General features: G+C 38.4%; 1 protein-coding gene across 5 annotated transcripts in view; it reads right to left on the minus strand.

Annotated features, from left to right (window-relative positions):
- The window catches only part of LOC135480082 (ras GTPase-activating protein nGAP-like), a 258,043-nt gene that overhangs the window by 182,966 nt on the left and 60,220 nt on the right, over positions 1–14,857 (minus strand). For all 5 annotated transcript variants that reach the window (XM_064759830.1, XM_064759829.1, XM_064759828.1 and 2 more), the window contains exons 2-3: positions 8,449–8,573; positions 5,345–5,516 (exon numbers count right to left, since the gene is read on the minus strand). In XM_064759830.1, coding sequence (XP_064615900.1) covers positions 5,345–5,516; positions 8,449–8,573 — 297 coding nt within the window. The remainder of the gene's footprint in view (positions 1–5,344; positions 5,517–8,448; positions 8,574–14,857) is intronic.

Raw genomic sequence — 14,857 nt, forward strand, 5'->3', positions numbered from 1 at the left:
ACAAAGGTGTTTGGAAGTTTCTTTCGAAGTTTGGATGATATCCAACTGGGAAAATAGTCAGCACCAAAAGTAATACTTTCAGACCTTTGTTTGTTCAATTTGTTTGGTTCAAATTTTAGGTCATGAGGCCTGATGAGATAAAAGGAAGGTTACTTTTATGGCCTGAGATATTTGTTCATGCATTTCATCAGCTTGAAGCTTTGCACTAACACATATTCTACAAAAGCAATTACTGGGTAAGATACTTCACTATACACACAGATTGTATTTACACTATAGGTATTTCATTCAGGACATTTCCATTTGTTCAGCGATTTGATGTCCATGTATCCCCCCCCCCCCCCCTTAGGCTTAATTCTAAGAATGCCTGTAACGTCATGCATCTCTCCCTCCACTGAACGACCGCTCAAAAACAAACCTTACAGGCCAGCAGGTGAAAATGAAAGTGGAGTGACTTTCGTCGCACACTTCCTTTCGCACGTTCCTGTGCAAATACAGCAGAGCACACAGCCCAGCATCGACACTTCCTATTCACATTAGGCCATGGATTAAACACACGCCATGGTAACCCCTCAAAGGGCGCTCGGGGGAAAAGCCAGGTATCCTGCCCCAGGAACCCGGCATTAGGAGAAATGTGCAGATATGTGGCTGAGTGAACCAGGGGGCTAGTGAGTGTATCTGACAGGTTGTATGGGCAGGAGTCATATCTGGTAAACCAAGAATGTTCCGGTGCACTAAATCTGTCCAGGTGAACCAATAATCTGTCCAAGAGAACTAAATCTACACAGGTGAACCATAAAATAAATGTAAGCAGGTGAACCATTAACTTGTGCAGGTGAACCATTAATGTGTGCAGGTGAACCATTAATGTGTGCAGGTGAACCATTAATCTATCCTAGAGAATCATTTACATGTATCTGTCCAGGAGAATCACAAACCTATCCAGGTGAACTAAATCTGGCCAAGAGAACTAAATCTGGCCAAGAGAACTAAATCTGGCCAAATGAATTAAATCTGTCCAGGTGAACCATCAATCTGTCCAGGTGAACCATTTATCTGTAAAGGTGAATCAACAACCTGTACAGGTGAACTAAATCTGGCCAAGTGAATTAAATCTGTCCAGGTGAACCATCACCCTGTCCAGGTGAACCATTTATCTGTAAAGGTGAATCAACAACCTATCCAGGTGAACTAAATCTGTACACGTGAACTAAATCTGGCCAAGTGAATTAAATCTGTCCAGGTGAGCCATCAATCTGTTTAGGTATATCAATAACCTATCCAGGTGAACTAAATCTGTCCAGGTGAATAAAATCTGGTCAGGTGAATGAAATCTGGCCAAATGAATTAAATCTGTCCAGGTGAACCATCAATCTGTCCAGGTGAACCATTTATCTGTAAAGGTGAATCAACAACCTATCCAGGTGAACTAAATCTGTACAGGTGAACTAAATCTGTACAGGTGAACTAAATCTGGCCAAGTGAATTAAATCTGTCCAGGTGAACCATCAATCTGTCCAGGTGAACCATTTATCTGTAAAGGTGAATCAACAACCTATCCAGGTGAACTAAATCTGAACAGGTGAACGAAATCTGGCCAAGTGAATTAAATCTGTCCAGGTGAACCATCAATCTGTCCAAGTGAACCATTTATCTGTAAAGGTGAATCAACAACCTATCCAAGTGAACTAAATCTGTACACGTGAACTAAATCTGGCCAAGTGAATTAAATTTGTCCAGGTGAGCCATCAATCTGTTTAGGTATATCAATAACCTATCCAGGTGAACTAAATCTGTCCAGGTGAATGAAATTTGGCCAGGTGAATGAAATCTGGCCAGGTGAATGAAATCTGGCCAAACGAATTAAATCTGTCCAGGTGAACCATCAATCTGTCCAGGTGAACCATTTACATGTCAAAGTCAACCATTAATCTGTCAAGGCAAACCATTTATCTGTCAAAGTCAAGCATTAATCTGTCAAGGCAAACCATTTATCTGTCAAAGTCAACCATTAATCTGTCAAGGCAAACCATTTATCTGTCAAAGCCAACCATTAATCTGTCCAGGTGAACTAAATGTGCCCATATGAAACATTTATCTGTCCAGGTGACACTAAATCTGCCCTGGAGAACTAAGTCTGTTCAGGTAAGCCAACAATCTGTCCAGGTGAATCATTTATCACATTAAGTGAACAAAAATCACGTCAAAAGACATAAAACTTTGATCACTATTGTAATTTCATAGGCTGCAACAAACTGCAAGATCTAAATTCTTGTGGTGATTTCCTTAGCTCTCACATTCCTTGAAGAGATACTGTACGGCATTTCACATGTTTACTATCAGGGCTACGCATTTCAATCAAATTAATGTGAAATTTACAACATACATGTAATTTCAATTTTAAAATGGTTGATAATCTGATAGAAAGGATAACAAACCAACGAAGTTAAAGATGGAGTTGCATCAGGTTTAGATTTGATGGAAATGCATCAGCTATTGAAATCTGCACATGCTGTTGATAAGTTGCTTAACTGTTCAACAATAGTGATAATCATTTGATCCCGATTATTACACTCCGTCATTCTGACGCATTACAAATTTGTTCATTTTGATTAGCTTATATTTAGAGGCACTAAGAGGTGAACTCTAATGACTCGATAGACAAACTTCAGCATTGTCATGAAGATCTGGCATCAAGTCTTGTCAACAATGTTACACTGGCATCTTTACGACCAACTTCTTAAATTGTGGTTAAATTGCTTTGAAAGCAACTTTTCTCTTTAAAAATGTTCACGAGATATAATGCTGTACAAAACCCACACCTGCTGGTATGCACCTTTGGGCATTATACACCATTTCTGGAACCTGTGTTTTTACAGGGATTGCTCTTTAAATACTTAACATTTGTCAACCTGTCCTTTCAGCAATTGTTATGGTGAGGGAGAGGTTGTCACCATGGTCTGGCTGGGTATTCACAGACATCTAATGGATGAGTTCTCAGGCAAATGACAAAAACATGATAGACACACAGTGGATAATGTAGGCAATGCATGTTCAGCAATGCAATATCAGGATTTGTTAGCTCATAACATTTGATTCATTTATTTGATCAGAGTTCTATGCTGTACTCACTACGAGGAATATTTCACTTATGCAACAATGGACAGCATAAAGGTCGGAGGAAACCGGGGAGAGCCCCAGGGAAACCCACGATAGGTTGCTGGGAGACCTTTCCAAGTACGGCCAGAGAGGTAGCCAGCAGGGGCTGGGCTTGAACTCACAGCTTGGTGACAGGCTCTTAAGACATTGTGCTGAACTGACACGCTGACCACCTCGGCCATAACTCTAATATGCAATGCGTGCGTACCTATGTAAATATAATACGCATCTAGCGAGATTAATTTCATTGGTGTTTAGCAGCCAGCATTAAGATAGGTGTAAACCATGTAGGACACACCTTCTGAGAGCTAACAGATAACAAAAACTGTTGTTTCATACAAAACCATATTTCTCACTTGTCATTCATAAACTGTGTTGTCAATATCAAGTACCCTAAACAGCTGTGAGAGCAGGGGATCTTTTTTCCTCTGGAAAAAATGCCTCTCCAGACTGAAAACCCACTTGTGTGTCCTAATAACTGAAAACAAGCACCTCTAACCACTAGACGATGTGTCAGTAATATGATCTGTGATGCCAGGGACAACAATGTCACCTACCGCTGCTAAATAAATATTTATTTGTTTATTTGATTGGAGTTTTACGATTTTGCAACACAATTATATTTTGCTCATACAATGTACCAAGGCAGCTAGAATTATGGTGGGAGGAAACCCAGCAGAGCCCACGGGAAACCCACCACCATCCGCAGGTTGCTGGCAGATAATACTTAAATAAATAAAATGAAGGATCATGTGGCATGCAGATACAGGTTGAGATATCACCATACTGGGCAGGAAAAGAAAGACTCAACCTTTAGCTAGATCATAAAGCTAGACATCACAAAATGGATTTCAGTAACCATCAACTGTAATCTGTGCTATACACCCTGAAGTCTAAACCACACTGAATGAGCAGGATTTCAAATGTTGGCAAAAAGAAACACTTGCCAAACTAGCAAGTACACTTTAGATCAGAAATTACACACGACATTTTCTTAGATATTGACAAACTGACGCATTTCTCAGAGGAAGAAATCAGTCTGTTAACTGTTTATTTACAATAGAATATGTGTCTCTTGAAGCTAAAATCAATCCGTCAGCTTATGATTTCATTTTAATTTCAAAAATCTTTCAAAAGAGATAGATTTTCATCACTGTGCTCATCTGTTCTGCAGAGAATTATTTCTAAGTTATTGTCAAAATTGATCAGCCCTTTATTCAATTTTAAACTGAATTCCAAATACTCTAATGTTGCCAAAGTATACATTGGCCATTTGAGCACAATAACATGTGTTCTACCTCATTTATCTCTAACAGTCACTTCCAGATAAAATATTGGTAAATGGGTCTAATTTAAATTATTGGGACACCTCACACTTATCTAAATATTGAATTTCTTCACATGTTTTTCACAACATTATCATTCATTGACCATTCATTGACCAGAACTGTATATGTTGGCAGGCTTGATGTGTGTGCAATTATATCTCACCACAATGCGCAAAGAGTTACCTCCCATGCAATCCACAAATCTGCCATGATACTGCTTCAGGCTTCTAAAGTGATCACATTTATGATTAGTCTCAAACTTACACATACACTCAAAATAAAATACTGTATCGCTCATCAATGTTTATCAGAAATATTCTACTTCCTAAAAAATTGATTCATTGCTGCCAAGTTGCATCCAGTAAATCTGGGCCAAGTTGTTCAAAACGGTTTTAACACCTGATATCAGGCTTAACTTTAAGCCAAGTGTTCAATCTGGTATTCGGCTAAAAATAACAGTGTAAAAGAACTTTAAATAATAAGTAAATGTGCTGGACAACAGCACTGGCTGCTGAACTTGGCTAAACTCTTCAATACAAAATTTACTTAATGCCTGTATTACATGTAGCTGATACATTTTGGACAACTGGACTCAAAGAACAAACTCCATGTTGTTTAGCACTTCCCTTCAATTAGATCCAGTAATAGATCTCCAAATTAGACTACCAAGATTAAACCCCCAGTTTTGAATGAACAAAGGATTCTGGGTTAGTTTCAACCATATTTTGATAAAAAAAAAAAAAAATTTACGTCTTGGAAGGCCAAAGTATAAACGCATGGAAAGCACAGTGAAAGAGAAACTGAAAGACTGAAAAGTAAAGTAAAAGTTTGAAAATGAAAGTGACAGCAAGACTTACTTGTATCTTCCTCCTGTACACAGGCAAAGTCTTCAGGGCTGTGTTGTATAGCATTCTCCTTGATACTCTGTAGAGTCTCATAGCCCCAGCGCTTGTCAAACTCCTCTTTCCCACAATCCAATCTAAGAGTTTCCAAATCACCACTGCAGCTAAGGTCAGACATATTGGCAACCTAGAAACAAGATAGGACATAGAATATATCTATGCTTGGCGTTTTATGTTGTACAAAAACAATTTTTCAGTCATAACACAACACGGAGTCGTTAGGTGTGCACACATACATGAATACTGAAGCATCATGATGAAGACACCCCACACTGAACCATCATGACGAAGACACCAAACACTGAAGCATCATGATGAAGACAACCCAACCTGAAGAATCATGACGAAGATACCCCACACTTAAGCATCATGATGAAGACACCCCACACTGAAACATCATGATGCAGACACCCCACGCTGAAGCATCATGATGAAGACACCAAACATTGAAGCATCATGATGAAGACACCAAACAATGAAGCATCATGATGCAGACACCCCACCCAGTCATATTACATTGACACCGGGCCGTCCGGTCCTGTTTCCTTGCTCTAACCTCTCAGTGAACATCACAAAGCGAGGTAGCAACAAGTACCATTCTTTAAAGTCTTTGGTATAACTCAATCTGGGTTTAATCCCAGGTCTCCCGACTTTCAGGCAGCCATGAGGCCACTGAGCTTCTAAATCACTACTGCAGCTAAGGTCAGATACACTGGAGCACAAGAAGGCCAACAGTTTTCACAAAAATTCTTTTCTCTACCAGTAACAAATGTACCCATTACACATGTGGTGATGTGTCTGATCATTTTTCACAAAGATGTCCAGTTATCACCGCTATCATCCACTGTGGGTACATGTACAACTTCCAGAGGAGCTTTGCACACACATTTGAGAATGTCAAAAGTCTTTCAAGATAAATCAGGTAAAAACCGACCATTTATAACTTTTGTGAAGATTTATAACCGAGCAAACTCAACCTTTCAACCTCCCTACTCTATTTGTGTATTTCCTGTTTTAATATCCATTAAAATCACTCTGCACCGGTTCTTAGCATTAACGTGATGATTTGCACAAAAAAACAGACAAAAAATATAATTGCCACATTCATCTCTTTTCATTTTACATCCAAAGTTTTAAAATACTGAAGATAGGACCATCAGTAACATCACTGCAAAAAGATTCTCAAATCAGGGGAGATCACTCTAATGGGAATCTGCCTCAGTGAACAAGCAGCCCAACACAGGTCCATCTCCTCATACCCCACAGAGCATGTGCCACTCTCTACGCTCGTTTACATCACTGCCATGAAACAAACAAGTTTGAACTTTGGGGCCTGAGCAATGCATGTAGGCCTGCGCAAGCTAAGCCTCACCACTGGTGTCCTCGCACGCAACTATTTATTCAGAATTCATTAATAAAATTGTTACAGAGATTAGTTAGAAACATGTTTGAAATGGCTCCCATAAAAAGAATGCTAGTGTATACAGTTCTTGTTGTTAAAAACAAAGACTGAGAAAGAGTTTTTAGGTTTCCTAACATCACTTCCTGCCTCATCCCCGTGACTCCAGTAACCTTGGCGTACTTCATCATTTCTGTACAAACTTTGCTAGTGATGACAAATATGTACATGTAAAGTGAACGCAGGTAGCGGCGCATGCACGGTAAGGAGCCCATCTCTACATGAGCACCTTTCTCCAAATCTACTAAATACACCATGTTAAACAGGCCAAAACCCACAATGACTTACTTCTACATACACTGTAGTTTTTACATGTCACCATAAGGCATGCATGTACATGTACCTATGTTTATCATCTATTATATATTAGTTGCTGTGAGTTACTAGCTTCCTCTCTTAGTCGTAAGTGGGAAGGTCTGTCAGCAACCTGCAGATGGTCGTGGGTTTTCCTCGGGCTCTGCACGGTTACCTCCCACCATGATGCTGGCCGCCGTCATATAAATGAAATATTCTTCAGCACGGTGTAAAACACCAATCAAATAAATAAATAAATAAATAAATATTATATATGAGTGGCAGGAATTTAGTTTATGGATGGATGTAAGCTGTGTAAAGGGTGTCTATGCTTGTAAGTTTATGTGCCCTAATTCCTCAACATTTCTGCCAATACAAGACAAACTTTATTTACAATATATGCACATTTTCAAGTAGATTTAGGAGACAAAGCTACATAGGTTGGATTGGCCAATTTCAGGGTTTCACAAAAAGTGTAATTTTATCCGTCTGCACAAAGTATTTATTTATTTATTTGATTGGTGTTTTATGCCGTCTCTGCACAAAATAGGGCTTACAGTAAAAAATATGAAGTAAGGTTCATCATACAGACAACTGAAAACTATGCATAAAAATACTTTATATTTTTTCAGATTTTTTTAAGAGTGTTGAAAGACATTCAAATATCTGGAAACTATGGTGGGCTTTATAAGCCATACTGACAGTGTCTAGGAACTCTGACGTCACATCACCTTTTTTTCTGATGTTCACCAGAAGGAAGGAATTTTTGGGAACATTATTTCAGTAACCTTTCACTCATGGGTAAAGACAATTATTCCAACATTCAGTGTTGTGATTAGATTTGAAAAACTTCCTGTGACGTCAGAGTTCCTAACCTCTGATAGTTTGGTCCATAAAGCCCACAGAATTCAAATGTTTGAGCGCCTTAAACTCTTCTCACAAAAATCTAAAAATAAATGAAAGTATATCTATGTATGGTTTTAAGTGGTCTATTACAGCATGTACTTTACATGTCCTTCATGTACATGAACATGAATTTGGTCAAATAAATAAATGGACAAAAACACTTGCAAACAGAACTTAAGCTATTACTCCGTTGTTCATTTTTATCTGAGTTTACTACATGCACTAATATGTATTCTTAAGTGGGTACTTCGTGCTCAAGCACAAAGAACAACAATTATGTTTGTGTTTTCAAAGCAACTGCAACTCCATTTCAGCAGGCAACCCTAATTCAACCAGTCATAGCTTTTAAAACACATGTACATGTACATGTAGGACCTGTAGAATACCACTAAAGACTTACATCTTCACTGGGATGACATGTGAAAGTGCTGCCGTCGTGCAAGAGGACACAGAATCGAGGATTCCACAGGGGGAGGGGCTGAACACCGTCTGCAAAAGCCAGGCGATCATCATCTCTATCCAGTTCTGAAACAAATCACACAGACAATAACCCATTAGCACACTGCCTCTGTTATCAAATTCTTTATTACAGTTCTTGACTTTAACACCTCACTCCAGATTTTTTAGTATTTCTCAAGTGACACATTTTGCTTGATTCTGATTGCTTCATCCACCTAACAAGGCCACTTAAAAGATTTTTGTGAGGGTTGATTATTTTCTGATCAGAAAAACTTAAATGTTGGCATCAGAACTTAAAATGATGTGCTCAGTCTGCGGATGGTCAGTCGTGAGTTCCCCCCGGGCTCTGCCTAGTTTCCTCCCACCATAATGCTGGCCGCCGTCGTATAAGTAAAATATTCTTAAGTTCGACGGAAAACATCAATCAAATAAATAAAATAAATCTTGATGAGCTTATGAAAGTACACTTCTAGAAGCCAAACTTTAGGTGTACAGGCATTATAGGCACTATGATCGATAGATAAATGCACAACAAAACAGTGACAGTTGGATTTGAGCTCGCAACCTCAGCAGGTGTCAATGACCTGAGTCAGCAAAACCTCTCTTTTTTTAATAGAACATGATCATAACAGCTAAAATGATTGAATATCCTAGCTCAAACTGGAGATATAACATATATAGTTTTATTAATTTATTTTCCTTTTTTAAAGTCATTTAATTCCGCCAGTAACTTGACAGCAAGCAGACTTGTCAGCAAAAAAGGCACATAGTCAAACATGTTATTATGTTTTCTCTTGAAATTATTATGATTTCTCTTGAATGGGCTAACATCTTATCACTCATGTAATTCATTCTGACTGAATAGTGCTAACATCTTTAATGCCTGCAGGCATACATGTATATAGAAGGCAAACACTTGCATGCAGTCCACTGGGGATCAAAGCCGATTATTACAAATATATAAAACAGAATTTAACAGTACACATATGATTATCATCATGAACTGGATTTACAGCTCTATACATGTACATGTACATGTACATAAATAATGATGTGTATGCTGACTGAATTTACAGCTCCATACATGTAAATAATGCTGTGTGTGCTGACTGAATTTACAGCTCTATACACATATGTAAATAATGATGTGAGTAATGACTGAATTTACAGCTCTACACATGTAAATAATGCTGTGTGTACTGACCAAATTTACAGCTCTGTACATGTAAATAATGCTGTGTGTACTGACTGAATTTACAGCTCCATACATGCAAATAATGCTGTGTGTGCTGACTGAATTTACAGTTCTATACATGTATGTAAATAATGACGTGTGTGTTGACTGAATTTACAGCTCTATACATGTAAATAATGCTGTGTGTACTGACTGAATTTACAGCTCTCCACATGTAAATAATGCTGTGTGTACTGACTGAATTTACAGCTCTCCACATGTAAATCATGCTGTGTGTACTGACTGAATTTACAGCTCTCCACATGTAAATAATGCTGCGTGTGCTGACCGAATTTACAGCTCTATACATGTCCTTGTAAACTGCTAGTTTGGTTGGTTGGACAGATGGTGGGTTCATGTGGTTAAAATAATCAACTTCGTTTCTTTTACAAAAAAAATGACAACTAATATAATGTTATATAAGAAAAGAGGCATACTATAGTAAGGCCTAAAGAATCAGACATTTTTTCCTGACATGCTTGGTAATTCTATAAATCAGCTTCTAATTAGCAATTCTTATGGGGCCATGGGATGTGATATCTTAGAGCATCTGGAGCTAGACCATGGCAATGTTTTATATCTCAACCAATGCAAATTTGTGCTTGCATATTTCTAAATACAAGGTGGTCTAATGTACAGAGAGTTTAATGTAATGGCAAACTCACATTTGTGGCTTATGTACACATAGTACCTGGTTAGTATATACCATGTACAGCATTGACCCAACCACTAATAAATACTAGCTACATGTATACATAATTACAACAACAACAACAAAAAATACATGAGTGCTGTATAATAAACTCAACACATGTATGTAAATTTACCAATAACAAGGTTATACATGCATACATGTACATGTACATATAATATGTGTAATAGATATTAATGCTTGCACATGTACAAATATATGTATGCGATTTATTTATTTATTTGATTGGTGTTTTACGCCGTACTCAAGACTATTTCACTTATACGACGGCAGTCAGCATTATGGTGGGTGGAAACCGGGCAGAGCATGGGGGAAACCCACCACCATCTGCAGGTTGCTGGCAGACCTTCTCACTTACGGCCGGAGAGGAAGCCAGCATGAGCTGGACTTTAACTCACAGCGACCGCATTGGCGAGAGACTCCTGGGTCATTACGCTGCGCTAGCGCGCTAACCAACTGTGCCACGTAGGCCCCTATATGTATGCGAGGTTTGTCATAAAGTTTAATGACTGCAAATGTATAAATGGCAGTGTTACTTGAAAAATTTACATGTGCACCTGTTATGCACACTGTGATTTGTTCCATCCCAAAGCACCAAGACTGATCCCTCACCCCGCACCCATTCATACCCCACCCCTGTGAAACAGGGATCCAAATCTTCACATGGGAAACATCGGCAGCTACATATATGCAAACTGCATCACGAATAGCAGATTATGCTGACACAATACGCATGTCCACAAGGAGCAGATAGTAAGGTATTCAAAGCCCCCATCCCTCAGTGAAAGCCACCTTCTCATAGACTACACATGTAGACTTGTTCAGCAGTTTATGAGAACAATCTAAAGGCATGGGAAAACCTCCGTCGCTCTATAATCTACTCAGTTTAATATGTATCCTTAAGTACATGTATTTGTAAGTACATGTATTTCTGGAGAGCTGAATTGATCAGGGAGATGTGCATTCACTATGACGGTCAAAACAAAGTGTCCGCTACACAGTAAAGCAGCACTGATGTGGTTCAGGTATTGATGCAGTCCGGCCAGGTGAAATAACGAGCAAGTAACACACCTGGCGTGAGAATCAGGTCAGATTTCACACAGGTAGTTCACACGAAGTGTCACATACACTACGCGTACATGTAGTCTCAGCTTGAAAGTCAAGATGTCTCTCTTAATTCTTCTACAAATAGTTTGCTCTTAAGCTGAATTGGGACTGTCATCAAGCCTAGACTGAAAGCTACACCTCTAAAGAGATTAACAGCTAGCATACAGGACAGCAAACTAGGAGCAGATGTTTTGTGTAAATTAAATAACACTTAGGTCAAAATGACTGTAACTTCCGTGTACACGTACATTAGTAAGGCTGCGACTTATTTTCTTTTCAAATGCTGAAATAAAACAACACAGCTTCATGTAAAATTAAGTTTAATGGTATCAACTTTAATTTAATGACATCATAAAATTTAAAAGATGCCATGCACTTAGGCTAATGATAAAAGGAAAAACTGTCATTTGTACACTTCTTATAAACACTTGCATGTATAACAAACAAAGTTTGTGATCAATGGCCTGCATGTGTTCAAAACTAAGGTAATGAAAGATTTTTAAAAACCTTAGCACTTCCACAAAAACAGTCTTGAACACAGTTTTTTTTTTTAAGTTCCTAATTAGAACAGACATGTTACAGCAAGCCCGTTGTTGGCCTTAATCACCTTAGCCGCGCGTTAATACTGTAGTGTTCTGAATGACGCCTAAAAACAACGGTGATGATAACGAATTTAAATGACGCCCCTATAACCAAGTCACAATATATGAAGATGAACAACAATAGAGGTTTTATTGCATTTTTCACGATGCAATTTGCACAACTTTCGAATACAACCAGATTCAACCGTATGAACATGCAATGTACATGTACGACGATTTACTGTTAAACAAATTAAATTTCAGGTGATCTTTTCACCAACTTGACTAAACAAGGTGATTAAAAAATTCAATGAAATTACACGCGTATGTACCTGTAGGTGATTTATTTTGTCTAATTTCCACGTGACAGATTGTAGTGACTGAAGCCTAATAAATATTTCAAGTGGAGAAAGTAACGAATGTTCTTGTATAAAGGATAAAAAAAAAACATGTACATTGTACATGTTTGGACAAAGTATATTTGTACAGTAATCTGTGGTGGGCAGACATATGTGTATTCATCAACTCAAAATACATATTAACAATTTCACAAGAAGCACATCAAATTGGATCATGTAAAATAGCTGTACATTGTACATACATGTACATACATGTACATATATGATAATTAGCCACCATGGAGTAGAGCTGGTTAAGTGTCAGAAGTTCACCACTACTAAGGAGATTAGGGTGTACATGTGCATATGACACAAGCCACAATTTCGCCCACCAGGTAACCACGTGCTGGCCACTTTCCCAGCAGGCATATTGTGGATTACCTAGCCTGACCTCAGTCTCAGGACCCCGCCAGTAGACATGTACAGCAAGCCCGGGGTTATTGTAGAGGGTCACGCTTCCGTGACACCACAGAGGCCAACGGGAGCTTTTACGGAGTCTGTGGGATAAACCCCATCCCTCGCTAATCCCCCTTATACGAGTCTGGCGAAGCTGTCAACTGACATAACGGCACGCGAGTCCCATTATATCGAGCGCACTAAATATCCCTGGCATTTTGGTTTCCACGTCGGAATATTTCCACAGTAGACACAAGAGATCTTCAACTGGGATTAGTTACAGGAATATGACAATAACTAGCATGCCTTCTGTAGAAAAAGGAGCCAGACAAGAACTGGGGTGGATTATCTTTATCCACATGGAGTTTAGATAAATAAATATGCAGGCTTATAATTACTTATGTTACTTGTTTTATAAACAGTCTCTCATCAGCCTTTGATCGAGCGCTTGGCACTGTCCACGAAAACGAATGATGTTTCAATTATTCTCATTTTCTTTTTTTTTTTTTTTTTTTAAATTTAAAATGTAAAACATGAAAATAAAAGCTTCCCTGGATCTACAGTAACAGATTTATTTCTTCAAAGTAAGGACACAGCCACAAAATTCCTGACTCTATATACATGTAGCTAGACCCAGGATATGTATTGATCTCATATTACATACAAGCTGTCTGGTGCTTAACATCCCAAGTTCAGTCCCATGTTGGGTCTTGTCCAACTGAAGCTTAAGATTGACAATCTCTTCACCTCTTTTACTTGACACTCTGCACACATGTAGCTTGATCCAGTCAACAAATCGTAACTTGTATGCCCTGTTTTTCTGTTTAAAATAAGAATGTATTAGCTTGTCATGCCAGAAATTGTCCTATTTCCCGGAAACTTTGAAAAATGTGTCCTCCCACCATCATGCTGGCCACAGACGTGAAAATACATGTAAATAAACGAACATGTAGTTCATCTACAGGTAAACAAAATTACATGTACAAGTTAAGTACATGTAGTTCAGTGCAACCATATGCCATAATTCAATATGTGTGTGTGGCTGCTCTTTTATATGAAGAACAGTTGTACTAGTTTCCTGGTCTTTACAATACACACATCAGGCCTGATAAAAGAACGGAAACTTAGTCAGCTATGATACAATCCTTGCCAAAACCTTCACACTGACAGCTCAATAAAAACACTTTTTTGACGCAGTTGAGCCAGGGAGACCCCTTGCCATTACAGTCATCCGTTCTTTTCACACGCCTGACATCAACAGTCAATCACCTTCAAAGTGTACATTCATCATTCATGTGAGTACACATACATGTACACTGTAAACACATGAACCATCTTCAACTGTATCACGTATCCATCGTGCACAGTGACTTCAGCATTGCGTTCAGGGGGTTTCGTGGAAGTTGTTAATTTATGTTTTTAATTCGTCACACGTTATATCACCCCTTCAATTCCATGTACTGGTGCAGTATTTCACCTGGAGTTCAGTATGTAAAAATGCACTGTAAAAATGCACTGTCAAAAGCACTTAAAGGTATTAAAATGATACATATGATGCCAAGATTTGATTTCCTTTGGGAGCTTAATCGAGTTTCACAAAAATACTCTTAAGAGGCCCTTTGAGGAAGATCAATCAATAGCATGTAGAATCAAGCAAAATGTGTCATTTGAAAAACACCAAACTTTAGGTGAAATACAGCAGTTACATTTATCTTGTTATATATTTACCCTAAATGACCTAAAATTTCGTCCATGACTAAAGCTGCTCATTTTTCCAGATTCTGGGAGTTCTATTGATTTGGAAAGGCGTTTTGAGAGGTGTTTGGCAAGTAGGATGATATCCTACTGGGAAAATGTAAATTTTAAGTAATACATGTATCTCATGACATTTATTCGCCTCCAAAAATGCTTTTCTGTGGTCA

This window comes from Liolophura sinensis, chromosome 13, assembly GCF_032854445.1.
Source record: "Liolophura sinensis isolate JHLJ2023 chromosome 13, CUHK_Ljap_v2, whole genome shotgun sequence".
Taxonomy (NCBI): domain Eukaryota; kingdom Metazoa; phylum Mollusca; class Polyplacophora; order Chitonida; family Chitonidae; genus Liolophura; species Liolophura sinensis.